Source organism: Armigeres subalbatus, unplaced genomic scaffold, assembly GCF_024139115.2.
Source record: "Armigeres subalbatus isolate Guangzhou_Male unplaced genomic scaffold, GZ_Asu_2 Contig1814, whole genome shotgun sequence".
Classification (NCBI taxonomy): domain Eukaryota; kingdom Metazoa; phylum Arthropoda; class Insecta; order Diptera; family Culicidae; genus Armigeres; species Armigeres subalbatus.
In genome coordinates, this window is record NW_026942633.1 from 8,487 (window position 1) to 30,546 (window position 22,060).

General features: G+C 42.5%; 3 protein-coding genes across 3 annotated transcripts; all 3 read right to left on the reverse strand.

Annotated features, from left to right (window-relative positions):
- Positions 1-366: 366 nt before the first annotated feature.
- Positions 367-933, reverse strand: LOC134203358 (uncharacterized). Its single transcript, XM_062678230.1, has one exon. The coding sequence runs from the start codon at positions 931-933 to the stop codon at positions 367-369; it is 567 nt and encodes a 188-aa protein (XP_062534214.1).
- A 1,469-nt stretch (positions 934-2,402) lies between these two features.
- On the reverse strand, positions 2,403-2,993 carry LOC134203357 (uncharacterized). The gene has a single exon (XM_062678229.1). It carries the CDS (start codon positions 2,991-2,993, stop codon positions 2,403-2,405), a length of 591 nt encoding a protein of 196 aa, XP_062534213.1.
- Positions 2,994-20,787: 17,794 nt separating this feature from the next.
- Positions 20,788-21,515, reverse strand: LOC134203359 (general odorant-binding protein 99a-like). Its single transcript, XM_062678231.1, has 2 exons — positions 21,359-21,515; positions 20,788-21,298 (listed from the first exon to the last, which is right to left on the reverse strand). Exons 1-2 carry the CDS (start codon positions 21,395-21,397, stop codon positions 20,921-20,923), a joined length of 417 nt encoding a protein of 138 aa, XP_062534215.1. The 5' UTR covers positions 21,398-21,515; the 3' UTR covers positions 20,788-20,920.
- Positions 21,516-22,060: the final 545 nt, after the last annotated feature.

Sequence of the window (22,060 nt, forward strand, 5' to 3'; positions counted from 1 at the left end):
ACCGGACGTTTTAGTTCCCCCGAAGAAGTTTTCAGTGTCACGACTCTCACGATATTATCTTCGCCGGGATGTAATGCGATGATTCTTGCCAACTTCCATCTCATCGGAGGTAAATTATCGTCCTTCACAACTACAAGCTTGCCTACATCAACTCGAACTGCTGGTTTCCACCTCTTCGCTCTTCCTTGCAGTTGACTCAAATATTCTCTACGCCATCTCATCCAGAATAGTTGAAGTTTTTGCTGCATCAAATTATAATAGTTCAGCCGATTCGCTGGGATGGACGTGAGCTCAGGATTGGGGAGAGCATGCAACGATGATCCAACTAAGAAGTGAGCCGGAGTCAAAGGTTCCAAATCGTTTGGATCATCGGACATCGGTGTCAAAAGGGCGGGAGTTTAGACATGCCTCGACCTGTGTCAAAAGCGTGGAGAAATCTTCGGCTGAGACCGGTGTTTCGCCAATCACCTTAATGAGATGGTTCTTGGTCGACCGGACTGCAGCCTCCCAAAGTCCACCGAAATGTGGCGCGCTGGGCGGATTAAAATGCCATTGGATGCCATCTTTAGCCAATTCACTCGTAACCTTTTCACGATGGGTATGATCCCTCAGCAATCTGTAGAGTTCTCCTAGCTTGTTCCGTGCACCGACAAAGTTCGTACCATTGTCCGAATAGATATCCGAACACCTGCCTCTCCTTGAAATGAACCGTTGCAAGGCCTGTAAGAATCGGTCCGTGGAGAGATCAGAAACCAGCTCCAGGTGAACGGCCTTGGTGCAGAAGCACACGAAGACCGAAACATAGGCCTTCACGGCTGCTCGTCTAGGTGCTGGTCGAATGTAGACTGGGCCAAAGTAGTCTACTCCAGTTTTCAAAAAGGGACGCGAAACAGAGACGCGAGGTGACGGTAATTCTCCCATAAACTGCTGCATGGTAGTTGGTTTCGTGCGGAAACATTTTATACATTGATGAACTACCTACATTTCTTCCACCAAGTGGCCAGAATCGCAATCTGACTGTTCCTAACAGTAGTTGTGGGCCTGCATGCAATAGGCGTTCGTGAAAATGGCGCAGAATCAACCGAGTCAACTGGTGCCGTGCCGGTAGAGCAACAGGATGTTTGGTATATACTGATTCTTCCGAATTTTGCAGTCGCCCTCCAACTCTGATGAGTCCATCCTTGCAAATGAACGGATGAAACCATCTTAGCGGTGATTTTCTTGACACAAACTCTCCTCGCAACCATACCCTTCTTTCTTCGGCGAAAACTTCCAGCTGTACGTTCCGGAGTATTACATTCTCGGCATTCTGCAGCTCAATAGTAGTTAGGAACCCGGTAGCAGATCGATCTGCTGCGGGAACTCGTAAAAGCTTCATGAGACGAAGCCAGTAAGCTGTACGACGTACTAAATCTGAATACGATCCAAATTTTCCTATATACATTTCGTTGAAGTCTGCCGTTGGTGAAACAGCACATGCCACAACTGTGCGGCGCCTCTCTTCTTCTCCTGCTTCCCTATCTGACTCGATGCCTCCAGGCCACAATTGTGAACGATGTCTTCGGGCAGCACTCCACGTGATATCAGGTCTGCTGGGTTGTCCGTACCAGGAACGTGTCGCCAATTCCAACCCTCCGTAAGCGTTTGGATTTTTGCCACTCTGTTGGCAACGAACGTGGTCCATGTTGTTGGTGGTGATTCTATCCAACGCAACACGCAAGTTGAATCCGTCCAGAAAAAGGTTTGGACCGTCAATCTAGTTGATTCTTTCACTTTTTCGTATAGCTGCGACAACAGAACGGCACCACAGAGCTCTAAGCGAGGAATAGATTGGCAGCGTAGTGGAGCCACTTTAGATCGAGATGACAATAGCCGTACCATAGTCGTTCCACTTGAATCTTGACTACGTAAGTAAACGCAGCCGCCATACGCCTTGCATGAAGCATCCGAGAAACAGTGTAACTCCACCAAAACTGCTCTGGGCAAGATTACACACCGATCGACACGAATTTCATTCAAGAAAGGGAGTCCTGCATGAAACTGTTTCCAATTCTCACCCACCATTGAAGGTACAGGCTGATCCCAATCTAACCGATTACCTTCTCCGTCTACCAACGTCCAGAGTTGCTGCATGAAAATCTTGGCTAACGAAGTCGTCAAGCCAAGTGGATCGAATAATGTTGCGATCTGGGAAAGTATTTAATGTTTCGTCAAAAGGGAACTCCTGGTTCAATCGGTGGGACAGCAAACTGGAATCGAAGAGTGTCGGTATGGGCTATCTACGTTAGTCCTAATGCTTTGACGGATTGCTAGGGATCCAAAATAATCCCCTTGGGATCTCGTATTGCCAGGTTTTCCTATGATACACCATCAAGAACTTCTGGGACATTACAAGCCCACTTTTAGAGCTTAAACCCTCCGCATTGTATTATCTCAGTCAATTGATTCCTAGTACTGACGGCTAGTTTCACCTCATCCACACCGGTGATGACGTCGTCCATATAAACATCCTCTCGAATTGCTCTTGCTGCGAGCGGGAAACGATCGGCTTCGTCAGCAGCCAACTGTTGAAGGGTTCGGGTGGCTAGATAGGGTGCGGGTTTTGTTCCGTACGTAACGGTGTTAAGTTCGTACACTGCAACTTCCTCCTCCGGGGCAAACCGGAATAGTATGGATTGGAGTGGCCGATCCGTTGGCCAAGCGAGGATCTGCCAAAACATCTTCTCCACGTCCGACACGAGGAGCACCTGCTTTGTTCGGCTGCGTAGAATTATTGACCTCAAATCATCCTGTACAACTGGCCCTACCAGAAGTACATCATTTAAGGACACCCCAGAAGACGTTTTGCATGAAGCATCGAAGACCACCCTGACCTTGGTGGTACTACTGGCCTCCTTGACCACCGGATGATGCGGTAGAAAACATCTTTTAACCTTGTCCTCTGTAGCTTCCTCAACCTTGCGCATGTGTCCCAATTTCAGGTAGTCGTCCATGAAGGAAATGTATTGCTCCCGCAAATGAACGTCCCTTGCCAGTCTTCTTTCTGTACCAAGAAGACGTCGGAATGCGATATCCTTAGACTCGCCCAGGGTTGGAAGAACGTCCTCGTTTTTAGGTAGTGGAACAATGTAACGACCCTCTGGACTTCTCTGAACTCCCGCTGGAAAATTTCTTCACACTTCTTCTCCTCTAGCGAACAGGTATCCGAAAAATTCCACCTCCTCGCAGGACCAGAATCGCGCCATCAACTCCTCCAGATCCTTGGATGTTGAGAAGTGGCAGTTGATTTGGAGGGGTTCGCTAGGAACTGAGCACCCACCACAAACTACCCAGTCATACACTGAGTCCGTAAGGCTTGGTAAATATTTACCGATTGTGATCCTTTGTCCTGACTCGAAGTATTCAAATAAAGCCACACAATGTCGACTTCCTTCGACAGCTCAATCCCTTTTGGTAGAACCCACCGCTCCGTATTGATTGAGGTTGTGGGTAGATTTGCGGTCACCTTGGGTAATACCAGAAACCTCATGTCTCGCGAGAAGTCCGAGACTCGCGAGCGAATGACTGCTTGAACCATGTGTTTGACCTTGGTAGCCCCTTGCCCTATGCCCAGGACTGAAACGTCGATCTTCTTTCTGTTCACCTTCATCCTTTGTACCAAGCGTTCCGAAACGAAGTTGCTCTCTGAGCCCGAATCAAGAAGAGCACGAGCATGGTACTTCACGCCAACGTCATCCTCAACAACGACCACCGCTGTCGCTAACAAAACTTGCGAAGTAACTTCCGCACCGCTCACCGAAACGTCTGTTGCTGCCATATTCACCACTTGAATAGAATTGGAACCTGATGAACCCTAAGATTCCTTAGAGTTTGAAAAATGGCTACCCCGGCAACCTTTGCGCCTGATGCAGTATTGCCCTTCTCTGATTTAAAACAAACCAGGGTGTAGTGACGTCTTCTACACATCCGGCAGCGGATTTTGGATAGGCAATATTTTGCCTGATGCCCCAACCGGAAACAAGCCCATAGGATTTTAACATAGCATCCTTGGCCGCCACATAAAGTTTTTGAAATGCGGAACATTGAAAGCCACACATCTTCCTATTGATGCTTCAACCGAGTTATAACTGCCCTTGGTTGTTGAAACTTCTGATTTTGTCGTTGTTTGTTGTGGATGGGTAATCTTGGAATCCGCCTGCCTAGGCGGAAGGGATTCCAAACTTGGATTCGCTGGCGTAGGAATTCGATGATGTCTGCCAGCAGAGTCCTTTTTCCTTGGAGGCTGAGCATTCCTCCCATGCTCGACGAGTAGACGGGTCCAATCGCATTGTGAGGAAATTCACCAACAAAAGATCCTTGTAATCGACAGGTTCCACAACTTGATCTAGTGTTTGGACGATTCGCTCAAAACCCTCTACCAGAGAACGCAGATCAACAACAGATTCTCTGCCCAAAGTCGGTAGCATGAAGAATGATTGCACCTGCTTCTTCTTCAATAGCTTGTTGTTGTTGTATCTTTTCATCAGCGTTTCCCAAGCTATCTGGTAATTTGCCTTGGTAATCTTCAGGGGATCGATTAGGCTTTTCGGCTCACCCTGAAGGCACCCCTTCAAATAATGAAGGGCTTTGCTTTTGTCCAACAAAAACGTTTTTGCTTCGTAATAACGATCACTCATCTGCTTGCGCAACTTCCCATATTGATTCTCTTCGTCTTCAAACTCTTCATGAGATCGTAGCTCGACCAAGTTCTCGCTAAATCTCTCCCACAAATCGTCGATTCGTGCTAATCGAACGTCTACCTGTGTAGCAGTGGTTGCATCAGAGAACTTCTGAATGAAGCCACAGATGTCGTCAAACGAGGATTGCAATTCTTCCAGCTGAACCTTCAGCTGCTTCAGAGACGATAATGCTTTCCGAGTGATGGGCATGATGATGTGACGTCGAACAATCGGTAAAGAGAACGGTGGTGTAGTATTCCACGAGTATCCTTGCTTCGGCGAACATATACTGCTCGCTTTAACTAACCTGGAAGAACAGGTAGCTGTTCTTGTCTAATTCCGAAGCGAACCAATGAAGTCGGTGACGTCACATCAAGCTGGAGGTACCATCAGCAGTACCAATGCAACTATGCCGAAACAAATCCAAACCACGTCAATGAAATTGCTCGAAGTGCGCGCAGGTTGTAGGGCGAAGAGAAATAACCAGTATGTAGTAATCGTATTGCCTTGCTTCGGTAGGACATATACCGTGCAACTAACCTGGAGGACTAACAGCTGCACCAATCAATAAATCAACCAGTCGAGAATGCAATTTGGGATTGCAGCAGACTTGCTCTAACGAAGCAGTTCCAATGCAGGGATTGCGTTGTACAAGAAGAGGTTATACAGGTAATTCCATTAAAATTGTGTATTTCTGTAATGCCTAGCTCGGCAGTGACATATACGTAAAATATTCACTCACCGGGAAGGGAGTAAAGGGCCGCCTCCTCTTCTATCACGCGTACAATCGTCCTTCAATGGAATGTGGGTCCACAATGGTTTGCTAAATGAGCCTCCAGATTTATTAGACCGTCCGTCAGAATGCTGGCCTCAATCCTCCACAGAAGCTCCGTTCCATGCAACAAACATAGGGCATGCGTCGAAATGTTGGCGTTAGTATAATATAAGCCTAGGCTTCGGCTGGACATACACCGAACTTGTGAAAATTACCTGGACAAGCAGATATTTCTGCTGATTCGGTGCTCCAGCGATGATAAAGTTGATTTTATCCGATCAACATTCTCAGCATGCACGAAATCCTCATCGACCATGCAATGATCCCGAATGGCTTCGTTTTATCCACTCTCCCCAGAGACGATGGCGCTAATTATCCTGAATAGTCCTCAATATGATGATTGCACTATTATGCACCGGTTGCGATGGCGATCTTGAAGGTGTTGTAAAGCCTCCGCGATGGCGATACACCAATTGTGTCTTCCTCCGATGGCGATTTGGAATGGCGATAATAAATTCCTCCTCACAATGGTGATCACTTGATGTTGGTTTCCTCTTACTGGTCCCCAGATATCCGGCTCGAAGGACCAAATGTTGGGTAGCCGGCTTACCTCCTTCGATTTTTTGGCAGTGGAACCTTCGCGAACCTTCGGAACCTTCGCCAACACTGCCTTGGGGACCTTGTTTCCCGTCCTACTCCCGTACCAGTGGGTAGATGATTTGGGACCGTTTTTCCCTTCTTTCCAGGGAGCAGTCCAGTGGCTGGGAGTTTCCGTTCAATAACACCAGTAACACTCGCGGGTTAATTATACAAAACACGACATTTATTAAAACCAACACTAATCAATTTAACATTTATTAACGAACCACATTCACTTAACTACGGGCAAATTTTAACCGGATGATCTGCTCTCGTCGGCGATCGGAGCGTACTCTCATCTGTTACAACGATCATCATCTAGCCTACGGTCAGCCATGTGTAGAGACTCTCCTAAGAACGTTCAGGTGGTCATCAGGGAAAAGAATAGTTTTCTCTTCCCTCTATCTGCTGCTCTCGATATCAACTAGCCATTGGTTTGTGTTGCTGCCTTGTGATCCATGCAGATGGAAGATTTACCGCGAAACGATGGCGAAATCCAGACAACAGAACTGCAATTGCCTTTGCACATCAGCTTGACTGGTCAGCTGTAGTAGCGACGGTGATTTTAATCCAGGGCTGTTCAGTCTCGCACACACAGTTTTCGTCTTCTTGTTTTCAAAATAACTTCGAATACAACAAATATTTTGTCGCTTACCACGAGGTTCCAAATGAATTACTTTCTCAACTAACCAATGATTCCTTTCCCGTAACGCTCACGCAGATGCAGAGCATTGCTCGGTCTCTTATAACAATGAGTATTAAACTAATTTTCCTCTCCTAATTCTAAATTGACTATAAGCACGTGACCAGCATCGTTATTGGCCATGAATTGGAAACTCCGAAGCAATCTTCTTCTTCTTCTTCTTCTTCTTCTTCTTCTTCTTCTTCTTCTTCTTCTTCTTCTTCTTCTTCTTCTATCTTCTTCTTCAATATACACAGGATTTTGTTTTTACACGATTTTTTTTCGCTCGTATTTTTGATCGTGTGACTTCAATTTGCCACCAAACTCTTCACAACATGTTTCAAAAAATCCAGAATAAATCAAAGAAAAATCACATAATAATTAATATACGTTCGACGTTTAGGATGAGTGGAAAATTGAGAAAATGTAAATCATGTAAAAACAGAATCCAGTGTACATAAAAATGAATTTCTGTCTGTTCTGAACCTTATAGACTCCGAAACTACTGAACCGATCGGCGTGAAAATTTGTATGCAGAGGTTTTTGGGACCAGGGAATGTTCTTAAGATGTTTCGAGACCCATCCCTCCTTTGTAAAGGGGGCTCTCATACAAATGAAACAGAAATTTCTACACAACACGAGTACTAAACAGAGAATAAATCAATTTAAGGCGAAACAAAGTTCGTCGGGTCTGCTAGTATACAATAAAAATAACTTTTTGGTATCCCAAGAATATTATTTTTATGCACAGCTCATTAAGCATATTTGTTTTTTCTCGGCCAATCATGATTAGCAACTACGATGTGTAGTATAATTAATCAAGCTAATAAGCTCTTCTTTGACTATTTGCACAATATGTAAGAAACATTGCAGATTTGTGGGCATTTCGAGATCTTCGCATGGAATTTGCAAAAAAAAACACAGAACGGGTTGAAACATCATTAAAATTTCTGAAAGTTCTTTAGGTACTTATGATTGCTTTTAGCTCATACTGACCATAACAGCTATTCTCATATGCCAAGGACATACAGTCAATAGCTTAGTTTGTCGAGCTGATTGTATATAGGACTATGGGTCTGTGAAATTCAATCTGAAATACATATCTTTGTGCATTTTAGAACGGTGCACAGGATTCTTCTAGTGAGCAAATGTATGCCATATATGTAGACAAAGAATAAGAAGGAATAAATTTTGGCTGATACGTCCTTTTCAAATGTTGATCCAGTAATATCAATTCTCTATCTGCTTATAAGCCTGGCAGATGAGGATACATAATAGTATAGAGTATCCCACTAAATAAAAAAAATCTAGACATTCATTTTCTAATTTTGACTAAGTCAATACTGTAAAACCACGCTAATTCTTAAGTGACTAAGGTTTTAAACGAAATTTGAATCCGTATATGAAAAATCTCACAATTTCTTTATTTTTATATACTTACTGATATAATTATTTTATCATTATTTATTCAGACTAAGGCCGAAGTGGCCTGTACGGTATATAAGAGTCTTCTCAATTCGGCTCGGTCCATGGCTACACGTCGCCAACCACGCAGTCTACGAAGGGTCCGCAAGTCATCTTCCACCTGATCGATCCACCTTGCCCGCTGCGCACCTCGCCTTCTTGTGCCCGTCGGATCGTTGTCGAGAACCATTTTCACCGGGTTATTGTCCAACATTCTGGCTATGTGCCCGGCCCACCGCAGTCGTCCGATTTTCGCGGTGTGAACGATGGATGGTTCTCCCAACAGCTGATGCAACTCGTGGTTCATTCGCCTCCTCCACGTACCGTCCGCCATCTGCACCCCACCATAGATGGTACGCAGCACTTTCCTTTCGAAAACTCCGAGTGCGCGTTGGTCCTCCACGAGCATCGTCCAGGTCTCGTGTCCGTAGAGGACTACTGGTCTAATGAGCGTTTTGTAGATTGTCAGTTTGGTACGGCGGCGAACTCTATTCGATCGGAGTGTCTTGCGGAGTCCAAAGTACGTACGATTTCCAGCCACTATGCGTCTCCGAATCTCTCTGCTGGTATCATTTTCGGCAGTCACCAGTGTCACCAAAACCAATGAATCTGATATAAAATTGATCAGATTCGGGAGCACACGCTCTACGATGAATTCCTTTGAAAGCGGCACAAATGTTGGGGTATTGCCTTATCGCCAATAATAGTATATGCGGCGAGAATGTGGCGATTTATCACAGATTGCCTCTTCTGTTATTATAACTCTTTTGATCGCAAAACAGTTATTCGACTTCGAAAAAGTGAAATCAGAATTGCGTACAAAACCAATTTAATAAAAATTCCGCGGGAAAAAAAAATTTCGTTTCGTTTCGAAAAATTTCGAATTAAATGAACCTTGATTTCGTATCGTTTTGAATTCTCGAAAGAAATCTATATTTCGTTTCGTTTCGATCCGAATCAACACATACATTTTAAATTTCGTTTCGTTTCGTTTCGCTAGGAAAAAGTGTGTTATCGCATACCCACCCCCAGAATTGTGTCTTTGGGTGAGAAAATCAATCTCTGAAAATTTCAGCTCAATCGCTTGTTGCATAAGCTGGCGCATTTGATTTGAAGTTTGTATGGGGATTTCAGCCAAAATGTATAGGAAAATACACCTTCGTCACTCATTCGATCTGGAAATTGGTTCTGATTGCTCGATTGACCTCAGAATTGCAAAAACGGCAGTTGGTATGCCCCGTGGAATTACACAACTTTTTGTTTCCTGGGCCAGTCTAATGGAGATGGAAGAAGGAAGAAAAAAGAAGAAATAGGAAGATGGAAGAAGGAAGAAGGAAGAAGAAAGAAAGAAGAAGGAGGTAGGAAGAAGAAAAAAGAATGAAGGAATAAGGAAGAAGGAAGAAGAAGAAAGGGATAAAGAAGAAGGAAAAAGGAAGAAGTATGAAGGGATAAGGAAGAAGGAAAAAGGAAGAAGGAAGAATTAAGAAGTAAGAAGGAAGAAGGAAGAACGAAGAAGGAAAAAGGAAGCAAAAAGAACGAAAGGAAGAAGGAAGAAAGAAAAAGAAAAAAGGAAGATGGAGAAGTACGACGAAAAAAGACAGAAAAAAGAATGAAGAACGAAGACGAAAGAAGGGAAAAGGGAGAAGGAAGAAAGACGAATGAAAAAGGAAGAAGCAAGAAGAAAGACGAAAGAAAGAAGATGAAGGAAGGAAGAAATAAAAAAGAAGAAGGAAAAGGGAAAAAAAGAGGAAGGAAAAATAAAGAAATAAAACGAAAAAAATGAAAAAAGAGGAAGGATGAAGCGAGAAGAAATAAGGAAGAAGAATAGAGGATGAAGAAAGACGGAAAAGGAAAAAGGAAGAAGGAAAGAAAATGGAGAAAGGAAGAAGGAAAAAGAAAGAAGAAGAGGGAAGAAAAAGCTAAGAAGAAGGAAAAAGAAGAAGGAAAAAGAAGAAAGAAGAAAGTAGAAGGATGAAGGGAGGAGGAAGAAGAAAGAAGAAAGGAAGAAAAAGGAAGAACAAAGAAAGAAGAAGGAAGAAAGAAGAAGGAAGAAAGAAGAAGGAATAGGAAAAAGGAAGAAGGAAGGTGAAGCAAAAGAAATGAAGGAAGCATGAGGTAAAAAGGAAGAAGGAAGAAGGAAGCAGAAAGAAGAAAGAAGGGAGGAAGAAAAAGGTTAAAGGGAAAAGGGAAAAAAGGAAAGAAGGAAAAAGGGATAGAAAAGAAGATGAATATATGATAGATGAAGGAAGAAGGAAAAAGGAAAAAGGAAGGGAGAAGAAGAAAGAAGGAAGAACGAAGAAGGAAGAAGGAAGAAGGCAGAAGGAAGTAGGAAGAAGGAATAAGGGAGAAGGAAGAGAGAAGAAGGAAGAAAGAAGAAGGAAGACGGATGAACTAAGTAGGAAAAATAAAGAACAAAGAAGGAAAAAATAAGAAGGAAGAACGAAAGGCAGAAAAAGGCTGGAAGGAAGAAGGAAGAAGGAAAAAGGAAGAGAGATGAAGGAAGGAGGAAGAAAGAAGAAGAAAGAAGAAAGAAAGGAGAATGAAGAAGGAAGAAGGAAGGAAGAAGAAGGATGAAGGAAGAACGAAGAAGGCCGTAGAAAGAAGGAAGAAGGAAGAAGGAAGAAGGAAGAAGGAAGAAGGAAGAAGGAAGAAGGAAGAAGGAAGAAGGAAGAAGGAAGAAGGAAGAAGGAAGAAGGAAGAAGGTAGAAGGAAGAAGGAAGAAGGAAGAAGGAAGAAGGAAGAAAGAAGAAAGTAGAAGGAAGAAGGAAGAAGAAAGAAGGAAGAAGGAAGAAGGAAGAAAGAAGAAAGTAGAAGGAAGAAGTAAGAAGAAAGAAGGAAGAAGGAAGAAGGAAGAAGGAAGAAGGAAAAAAGAAGAAAGAAAAAGGAAGAAGGAAGAAAGAAGAAGAAAGAAGGAAGAAGGAAGGAGGAAGAAGAAAGAAGGAAGAAGGATGAAGGGAGAAGAAAAAAGGAAGAAGGAAGACAAAAAAGACAGAAGAAAGAAAGAAGGAAGAACGATGGAATAAGAAGGAAGAAGGAAGTGGAAGAGGAATAGGAATATGGATGAAGGAAAAAGCAAGACAGAAGAAGAAAGGAGAAAGGAGAAAGAAGGAATAAGAAAAAAGGAAGAAGAAAGGCGGAAAAAGCAAGAAGGAAGAAGTTAAAAGGAAGAAGGGTGAATGAAGAAGAAAGAAGGAAGAAGAAAAGCGGAAAAAGGCAGAAGGAAGAAGTAACAAGAAAAAGGAAGAAGGAAGAAGGAAGAAGGAAGAAGGAAAAAGGAAGAAGGAAGAAGGAAAAAGGAAGAAGAAAGAAGGAAGAAATAAGAAAGAAGAAAGGCGGAAAAAGTCAGAATGAAGAAGTTAAAAGGAAGAAGGATGAATGAAGATGAAGGAAGGAAGAAGAAAGGCGGAAAAAGGCAGAAGGAAGAAAGAAGAAGTAACAAGAAAAGTGAAGAAGGAAAAAGGAAGAAGGAAGAAGGACGTTTTGTCCTTTCGACCATTTATCCATTTAGACTTTTCATTCTTTTCGATTATTTATTTCGATTCATATAAGATTATATCTTTTGACCATTTGTTTCTTGGCCTTTTGTCCCATCGAGCTTTTGTTCCTAACCCCTGTTTTATTAGTTCCATTGGTGGAAAGTATTAGGAAAGACGTAAATGTGTTGAATAAAACCTAATGTGAACTAATTGATAGTTTCGAAGAATAATTGTATTGCGAACTGTGGCGATTTCTTAGTAGGTGTTAATTTGATGATTGCTTTTTGCAAAGATTCACTCCGGCACATTGGTATCCAGGCGAAGTGCAAAAGATTGGAATCTATTTTTTCCTATAATTCGAACGATGAATGAAGAAGACTCCCAAATAAACAGTTTATTATTATTTAGTTTTTTCAGATAGTTGACAGACCCTTTGAAATTTGTTAACAACCCTATTTACCCTATCTACGATGAAAAAACTTGACAGTCTTCGGTTACCGCGCCCTACAATTATCTTCGGTAATAGATAAATTTAAATGAAAATAATATTCAAGACACTATTCATTGTCGAAACAACTCCATATTTTTTTTCCATAAAACGGATTTTGTCGCGAAAAAATTGCAAGGAGACATAAAATAGTTTATCAAAAAGCATATTATATTCCTGGTCAATTTTTCGAGTTGATTATTGTATCATCCGTTTTGGTCCTCAAGGATTTTTTTGTATATGTATAATACAAGTGCATTCATACCACTGTAGAAGTTGAGAGTGAGCTATAAGTTAATTGCCATCAGCAATAAGCTTGCAACATCATAATAAAAAACTTTTGCCGAAGAAAATGCTTCAATCTTTCCATTTACCTTACTCCTATAAACCTAAAACAGTTGGCATAGTTTCCGCACAGTTTTCTGCTGGGTGAGTGATGTAATGTTAGATACGAACAAATTTACATCACCCCTTTTCGATCTTTTCGATGTTACCATACGTACCTAGTTACTATTGAACCGCAAGGCATAAACGAGACGTGAATTCTTAATGGCACTATGTCGCCTGGCGTTGCTATGTATCGTGTGCAGTGCACGCTTCTGCTTTGGCAGTGATCCTGGTCCTGACTTTCACTAGACCTACTTTTTCGTTTTCGTTCCACCGTAATTGGTACCAATGAACTCGGATAATGTTGTTAGAGCTTTCTTCACCAATACAGCATCCTGTGATTGGGGGGCTTGGAGAATAAAGATAACTTCTGTAGAAATGTGTTTCATAGTACTGGAAATTAACTAGTATGCTATTATGCGGTATTGGGTACGTGGATTGTCGAAGGCTATTTAGTTGATACAACTGCATTATGGAGCCAACGAGAATAGGTTGACCTAGATTACTCTACAGATGTTTAGTACACATATTTTATACAAATTTATATTTCTCATGTCATCAAAATTTCTTGGAATTCCATTTCATAATGGAAATGGTTTTCAAAATTCTATATTTAATAATTGTGTTCTACCTTATTTCTTTATTGGCCTTTTTCGATTATTCATGGAAAAAAAATCTTGGTCGTTTATATTTTGCTCGTTTCCTACGCAAGAACATGTGATTTTCAAATCTGACAGCATCAATCGAAGACACGAACCATATACGAATTTACATGTATTTATGGTCATGCGCAGTACAGTACCAATAAGATCCAGAGATATGGCACGGATGACGTGACACGGCGTGTTTTTAAGCGTGCACGCTATATAGCTGATGAACAATAAAATAAAAGGGGCAGGATGAATAGTCAAGAGTTTTATCTTTATTCCTTTATTACTGAAGGCAATTGAAGTAACAGTTCTACTTCTCGTTTATTACTCAATGGAATTTCAATTGTTGGCAACAAGGATATCATCGATCATTTGATAATCTGCGTTCGATCATTTAGTAGTTTATCAATAACTCAATCCAGAGGCTAAATTTTAAAACTTGTTGTATGGTGAACAGGTCGATGTTTGAATTCCACTACAGTCCCATCCCGATTTTGGCAACACCCGTTTTTGTCTACCCCCGATTTTGGCAACACCCGTTTTTGGCAACATTTTCTTCCCGATTTTGGCAACAACCTCGAAAACATGTTTTTTATTACTTTTTAGAGCTAAATCCTTTTTATTAATATATTATAGGATAAACAAAACCAAAAGCGAATACCATTAAGGTTTATATGCGTATTATGGGCTCTGTACGAATAGTGGGCACTTTCACTGAAAAAATTAATCACCACTCGTATCACCACTCATTGCAAACAATTTCTATTGTAACTTTTCTGTTCTTTTTATTCATGTTTTCCATGTCCCTATTCACACTACCCTAATCTAACCAGCCCACCGTAGAATGTCGTATTTTTGGCATTCTCACTGATTTTGTCGTCGACAAGCCGACTCACACCGTTGTACATAGTACAACACCCATTAAGCGAAGCCCGCTGTTTACATCACAATGCAACCGATGCTGCATAAGTGATCCAGGAGCAAGCAAGCCCCAGTAGATTTAATTGCTAGTGCGATTTTCTAAATACGCTATATAGCCATCAAGTCGTTATGCTCATTATGCGCCTCTTTTCTGATATCAGCCGAGAAACTGTCATTTTATCATTTTATACGTCTTTATGCTGCATTACCGTATAGATAATAAGCAATAATTTTATTTCAAAGAGTCTTAGTGTTTTAAATTTACGCAAATTTGTCTAGCGATTAATATCAGAACACTATGGGCTTTTCCAGTTTCCTGATGTGTCAATTACATAACGAGCCTTTTGATTCCAGCCAACAGTTTGACAGTAATGATAAGAGTTTGGTAACATGTAACCGTAAGGATCTCGAACAGGCATTGAAAAAAATCAGATCATGAGAAAAAATTGGGTTAATCTAAGGCAACTTGATGCTCTGCCGTGGGGCAAGTTATGAGCAGGTATTGAAAATAAAATAGAAAAAATATTTTAAGCTCTTTTTAGTGGAATGTATTCAACCGTCTAAGATGAGTTTAGTACTCTCCATTTAATTCCCCTACATTTTGTTATCTTTGCAGATACGTATTTCGACCTCAACTGTGAGGTCGAAATACGTATCTGCAATTGAGAGTACTAAACTCGTATTAGATGGTTGAAAAAAAAAGTTCATGATTTAAAATCGATAGCCTCTGCGTACATAACAGTCGTCTCCGTCCACTGCTGTACGTTACCAGTCACGCAGTCTACAGAGAGTCCGTAAATCGTCTTCCACCTGATAGATCCACCTTGATCGCTGCACATCACGCCTTATTGTGTATGTCGGATCGTTGTAGAGAACCATTTTTACTCCAAGTGTGCGTTGGTCCTCCACAAGTATTGTCCAGATCTCGTGTCCACGGAGGACTATCGCCACCGGTTTAATAAGGGAGTCTGGTTGCTACGGCACGGTACGTCCAAAGTATGTACGCTTTCCTGCCACGTTGCGTCTCCGAATTTGTCTGCTGGTATCGTTATCGGAGGTCAAGTGAGCCCAAGTACACGAATTCTTCAACCACCTTGATTTTGTTGCCATTGATACAAGCTCGTGGTGAATGGCCGTTGTCTTCTCTTGAGCCTACTTCGTCTTCAACGTGTTAATGACTAGTCCGATCTGCTTCGCTTCCTTCTTCGGTCTGGTGTAGGATTCTTCCATCTTTTCAAAGTTATAATAATGAAAGTAGTGCATGGAGAACTGGAGTGCGATGACCTGCAGCGAGTACCAGTTTGTCCGTAGGTTGACTGCTATCGAGTGTCAGAGGTGGCATGCCGCAAATGGTCTTCCAGCTTCCACTTGGCCACACTGTCACTCGTAGTGCGAGGTGCACATTGTGCTCATGGATCAATCATTGCCGCCTGAAATTCTCCTGGATTGAGTGCTAGGAGACCGACTAGTGCAAAGGGATTTGGTTTTAGTGAGTCGAGTGTAGTTAACCCATACTCACACTACATTGGATACTCTTGACCAATGTGCAGAACGCAAATTTCTATAACCATTTTCCAAAACAATGGAATGTCTTATGCCTTGCGTTCATTTTTTCCATAATGTCAGCGAAAGTTGTAAAAGAACTGTACTCTTAATCACACCGACCACAAGAAAGTTTTCCTCCATCAAAATCCATTATACAAGAATTCGAAATTTGTAGCACATTTAGTCATCTTGTATCCGTCGGATCGGATTATATAGTGAATTATGATAAAAACAAGCATTTTTGGTGGACTAAAATTTATATGAGATGTCAGATTGAAGTCAGCACTTCAATGAACTACATTAGAAACGTTTTTAAATCGCCACAATTTTTAGTAGGGACGTCACAATTTTTAGTAAGGACGTGGCCGACGCTATTGTTAATTTCTAATATTATTTATTATTAAATTTGTATTATGTAATTGGCTAATTAGTTACATTATCGTTTGATTATCATTCTTGAAATCTGTTTGAACTACATTCTCCGAGTTATGAATAATACCGCAAAAATGTCAATTATGATGCACGTGCATCACTTAAACACACTCCACATACTTTGTAGTACATATTCTAAGTATTTAAAATCAATCATGAAATAAAAAAAAATTGAAATTTTGTATGAAATTTTTTTCCCGTTTTTGGCAACATCCCCATTTTGGCAACATTAAAATCCGGTCGTGTTGCCAAAATCGGGAAGGGACTGTATTAACGGAGTCGAGGCGCCAGTTGCAGTAACTCATACTAAACGATAACAGCAAAGTTCAAACTTTTAGTATAAGTTACTAGCACTGCTCCGTTATTTTTGAAATTCAAAGAACGAATTGTTAGACAGAGTTGTAGAAAAACCTTCGCTCTAGAAGTTCACCATATAACATATTGTAAATTTTAGTCTTTGGATTGAGTTATTGACAAACTACTAAATGATCGAACGTAGATTATTAAATGATCGATAACATCCTTGGTAATGAAATTGCTATATTCGCCAATCAGACATAGAAGTAGATTTTTTTATTTCTTGATGCCGTTTAGATTGTGTTCTTGACATCAACTTCGAGTCATGTAGGTAGGCTGATATGCAAAACACATTTGAACACATTTCAAACTAAGTTCAAAATAGATATGAATATGACTACAGAATCCCTTCGGGGATTCGGACAGAATCCCTTCGGGGATTCGGACAGAATCCCTTCGGGGATTCGGACAGAATCCCTTCGGGGATTCGGACAGAATCCCTTCGGGGATTCGGACAGAATCCTTCAGGGATTCGGACAGAATCCTTCGGGGATTCGGACAGAATCCCTTCGGGGATTCGGACAGAATCCTTCGGGGATTCGGACAGAATCCTTCGGGGATTCGGACAGAATCCCTTCGAGTTCGGACAGAATCCTTCGGGGGATTCGGACAGAATCCTTCGGGAGATTCGGACAGAATCCCTTCGGGGATTCGGACAGAATCCTTCGGGATTCGGACAGAATCCCTTCGGGGATTCGGACAGAATCCCTTCGGGATTCGGACAGAATCCCTTCGGGGATTCGGACAGAATCCTTCGGGGATCTGGACAGAATCCTTTCGGGATCTGGACAGAATCCTTTCGGGATTCGGACAGAATCCTTCGGGGATTCGGACAGAATCCTTCGGGGATTCGGACAGAATCCCTTCAGATTCGGACAGAATCCTTCGGGGATTCGACAGAATCCCTTCGGGGATTCGGACAGAATCCCTTCGGGATTCGGACAGAATCCCTTCGGGGATCGGACAGAATCCCTTCGGGGATTCGGACAGAATCCTTCGGGGATTCGGACAGAATCCCTTCGGGGATTCGGACAGAACCTTCGGGGATCGGACAGAACCTTCGGGGATTCGGACAGAATCCCTTCGGGGATCGGACAGAATCCTTCGGGGATTCGGACAGAACCTTCGGGGATCGGACAGAATCCCTTCGGGGATTCGGACAGAATCCTTCGGGGATCGGACAGAATCCCTTCGGGGATTCGGACAGAATCCTTCGGGGATCGGACAGAACCTTCGGGGATTCGGACAGAATCCCTTCGGGGATTCGGACAGAATCCTTCGGGGATCGGACAGAATCCTTCGGGGATTCGGACAGAATCCCTTCGGGATTCGGACAGAATCCCTTCGGGGATTCGGACAGAATCCTCTGGGGATTCGGACAGAACCTTCGGGGATTCGGACAGAATCCTTCGGGGATTCGGACAGAATCCCTTCGGGGATTCGGACAGAATCCCTTCGGGGATCTGGACAGAATCCCTTCGGGATTCGGACAGAATCCTTCGGGGATTCGGACAGAATCCCTTCGGGGATTCGGACAGAATCCTTCGGGATTCGGACAGAATCCTTCGGGGATTCGGACAGAATCCCTTCGGGGATTCGGACAGAATCCTTCGGGGATTCGGACAGAATCCCTTCGGGATTCGGACAGAATCCTTCGGGGATTCGGACAGAATCCCTTCGGGATTCGGACAGAATCCCTTCGGGATTCGGACAGAATCCCTTCAGATCGGACAGAATCCTTCGGGGATCTGGACAGAATCCTTCGGGGATTCGGACAGAATCCTTCGGGATTCGGACAGAATCCCTCCTGGGATTCGGACAGAATCCCTCCTGGGATTCGGACAGAATCCCTTCGGGATCGGACAGAATCCTTCGGGGATTCGGACAGAACTCTTCGGGATTCGGACAGAATCCCTTCGGGGATTCGGACAGAATCCTTCGGGGATCGGACAGAACCTTCGGGGATCGGACAGAATCCCTTCGGGGATTCGGACAGAATCCTTCGGGGATTCGGACAGAATCCTTCGGGATCTGGACTGAATCCCTTCGGGGATTCGGACTGAATCCCTTCGGGGATTCGGACTGAATCCCTTCGGGGATTCGGACTGAATCCCTTCGGGGATTCGGACTGAATCCCTTCGGGGATTCGGACTGAATCCCTTCGGGGATTCGGACTGAATCCCTTCGGGGATTCGGACTGAATCCCTTCGGGGATTCGGACAGAATCCCTTCGGGGATTCGGACAGAATCCCTTCGGGGATTCGGACAGAATCCCCTCGGGGATTCGGACAGAATCCCTTCGGGGATTCGGACAGAATCCCTTCGGGGATTCGGACAGAATCCCTTCGGGGATTCGGACTGAATCCCTTCGGGGATTCGGACAGAATCCCTTCTCGGGGATTCGGACAGAATCCCTTCTCGGGGATTCGGACAGAATCCCTTCGGGGATTCGGACTGAATCCCTTCGGGGATTCGGACTGAATCCCTTCGGGGATTCGGACAGAATCCCTTCGGGGATTCGGACAGAATCCCTTCGGGGATTCGGACAGAATCCCTTCGGGGATTCGGACAGAATCCCTTCGGGGATTCGGACAGAATCCCTTCGGGGATTCGGACAGAATCCCTTCGGGGATTCGGACAGGGGATGTTCGCTTACGAGGAGGCTTTGTCGCAGAGGAATATCTTGTCACAATATCAAAAATTCGCCCGAGGTTTATTTCAGTAGACACCGATCTACCTTGGATCCGAATAGCTCAAGCTTACAGAAGGCAGGTGGTGGAGGTCCGACGCCAGGGAGTGTCTCGTCGAAGTAGGTTTGATCCATCACCTAGATTAGACAAAATAGATCGTGACGCGCCATAGTACCAGTTTTAAATCGATTTTGGATTATTAGGCACATGCCCCGAGTAGACGATAATATCAAATGTTGATTAGATAACAACATGAGATATGGACATATTTGATATAAGCGATATAAGAGAACAAAGATCAGACGACAATATCAATATCTGGCACTTAAATATTATGAGGGGATCAAGTTATGCTAGAAGTGATCAATATCATGTGCCATTAGTTTGTTCTTACCCATAGCATATCTAGATATATGAATGATATTTCGGTGCAATTTTTTGATATTGTTGCCTGTTCTTTTATCTCTTATATCAATCGAGTGCATATCATATTTTGTAATTCTGTTCATGGCTTCTGCCCGAGGCCTGTTTGATCTCGATGCCGCTAGGGACATACTGTGGATACCACTATAAACCGTCGCAGCACACATGTTGTACAAAGGGTATTGCAACTTTTTTATGACCAAACTATATTTAGTCTAAATAAAGTTGCCGCAACAACTTGTGCCTGACATGTGCTGCTCGGAAATGCCCAATCAGTGAAGCTAATGCCGCATACTGGCAATTGTGTTCGCTTACCAACATTTGATCAACCTGGAACCCGTTCCAGCGGAAACTCCAAGAGTGCAATTAATGAGTTGTTCATATTGATTACTTTTGTAATTCGTAATTTTTTGAGATGCGATTTATACTCATACCTACTTCCAAGTTGATTTCATGAATAAAATACTGCATCTCAAACATAAAATCTTTCGCATAGATAGATGATCTTCGAACGGTTCGACGATTGGTGCATTGTTGAAATTGCAAATTAATGGGGAAGAAGTCTTTCAATGTCTTCAATGATTAAAATGTGATAATACGTATAAGGATAGGATGAAAATACTGAAGAGAATGAGTTTACGAATATGTTTATACATAGTTCAGGTGAATGGTAAAGATTAGATGAAGAAGATAAAACACGGTGTCTTTATGGGGAAACATTATTTTTCAAAAATCAGTATCTCTGAAACACCCACCACGTGAAAGTATATGCTTTCCTCTTTCATATAGTGGGTAAACTAAAATGTTCTATCGGGGGATCTAGAACAATTTTTATTTTTTTCACTATTTCTGGTGCAAATTCCATAGAAATCTCAAATGATAGCCGATTTAACCCCCCCAAAAATGTATGGAAAAATGACCCCCGATAGAACATTTTAAAAATGCACCTACGTGAAAGAGGCAAACCTATACTTTCGTGTAGTGAGTGTTTTAGAGATACTGATTTTTTGAAAATAAGCCTCTTCGAACAAACACACCGTGAAAAACGTAGAGACACCAATAATATCGATAGCCATGAAATTTTTAAAAAAATCAATGGTGATAAAAAAAGTTTGGAATTAAAAAATAATATCAAAATATGTATGTGAAATGAACCTTCAACAAAAACATTTTATTTATTCCTCGAATTCCTCATCTATCTTCATCGTTTTCAGCTTTTCAACTAGACACTTGTATCATAACTGCAGCTCACGTCATTCCAATCACTATTTCTCTCAATCCTTCTTGATGCTGGCCTTGATCAGGGACAGATTATTCTTCTGGAAGCACTGGAATCCGCGGTATGCCCAGTGGCAAGCGTTGTTGTCCGTATTCTTATCCACGCACTTCAGCACCTCCGTGCGGACTTCGTCAGCGTCGCGACCGTGAGCCAGCTGCTGGACCAAATTATCGACCAGAGGGCCTTCAGTATCCTCGAACAGCTGCATCTTATTGAACACGCACTTGATGTAGCACTTGGTGGTATCGTCTTCGGGGAATTCCCACTTCTTGAACTTCTCCACGTATTCGGCCGGAACGTTCAGCGCAGAGACACACTCCGTGCGGTACTGCAGCAGATCCTCCGAGGTGGAAACTTTGAAGTCGGCAGCAACCTGAGAAAGAAATTCCTAGTTATGATGGTTTGTTCCAGTTGAATTTCAGTATGAACTTACCACTGCGATAAGAGCGAATACGGCAATTAATAGTTTCATCTTGCTAAAATTATGCGAAGCTGGCTCCCGAAGGTACGTGCAACGATCAACGATGTATGAAGAAAAATTGGAACTGATAGTGGAATATGGTAGTACCGGTTGCTTTTATATCGACTGGAGACGGCGGCATTGACCGTCAGTGATAACGCCTGTCTGTGTATAAACACACGATCATATGGTGGTGCATAATCATATTTCACCTTTTGTGTTCGGTACTTCAATAAAATTGAAATAGGCATGAAGAAAGAGGAGAAAGTGCTTCCAGGATGCGATCATCACAACGTGTGTGAACTTGTGTTACTAGGGATGCTCGAAATTTATTACTTAACTTCAATAACTAAATGATATGTGGTGGGATGGGGTTCATCCTATTTCGCGTCCACAATTTTATGTATAAGCTCACAAATCTCGGTGATTTCTCAATCCGTTGAATATTATCACGACCATTTGTTACTTATGGAATAATTAATTACAAAGCACAAAAAATAAGTTATACCTAGGTTTTTATTACGCGATTGAAATTAATTAATTTCTCAGTTAAGCTGAACTTTTGCAACTTTTAAAATAGGACCTGAATTTTCTTGTTTTTTGTGATGCGGACTTGATTCTTGGTACGGTCCAGGATGTTTCCGGGTGGGAAACATTCTTGACTCCCTGTGCATA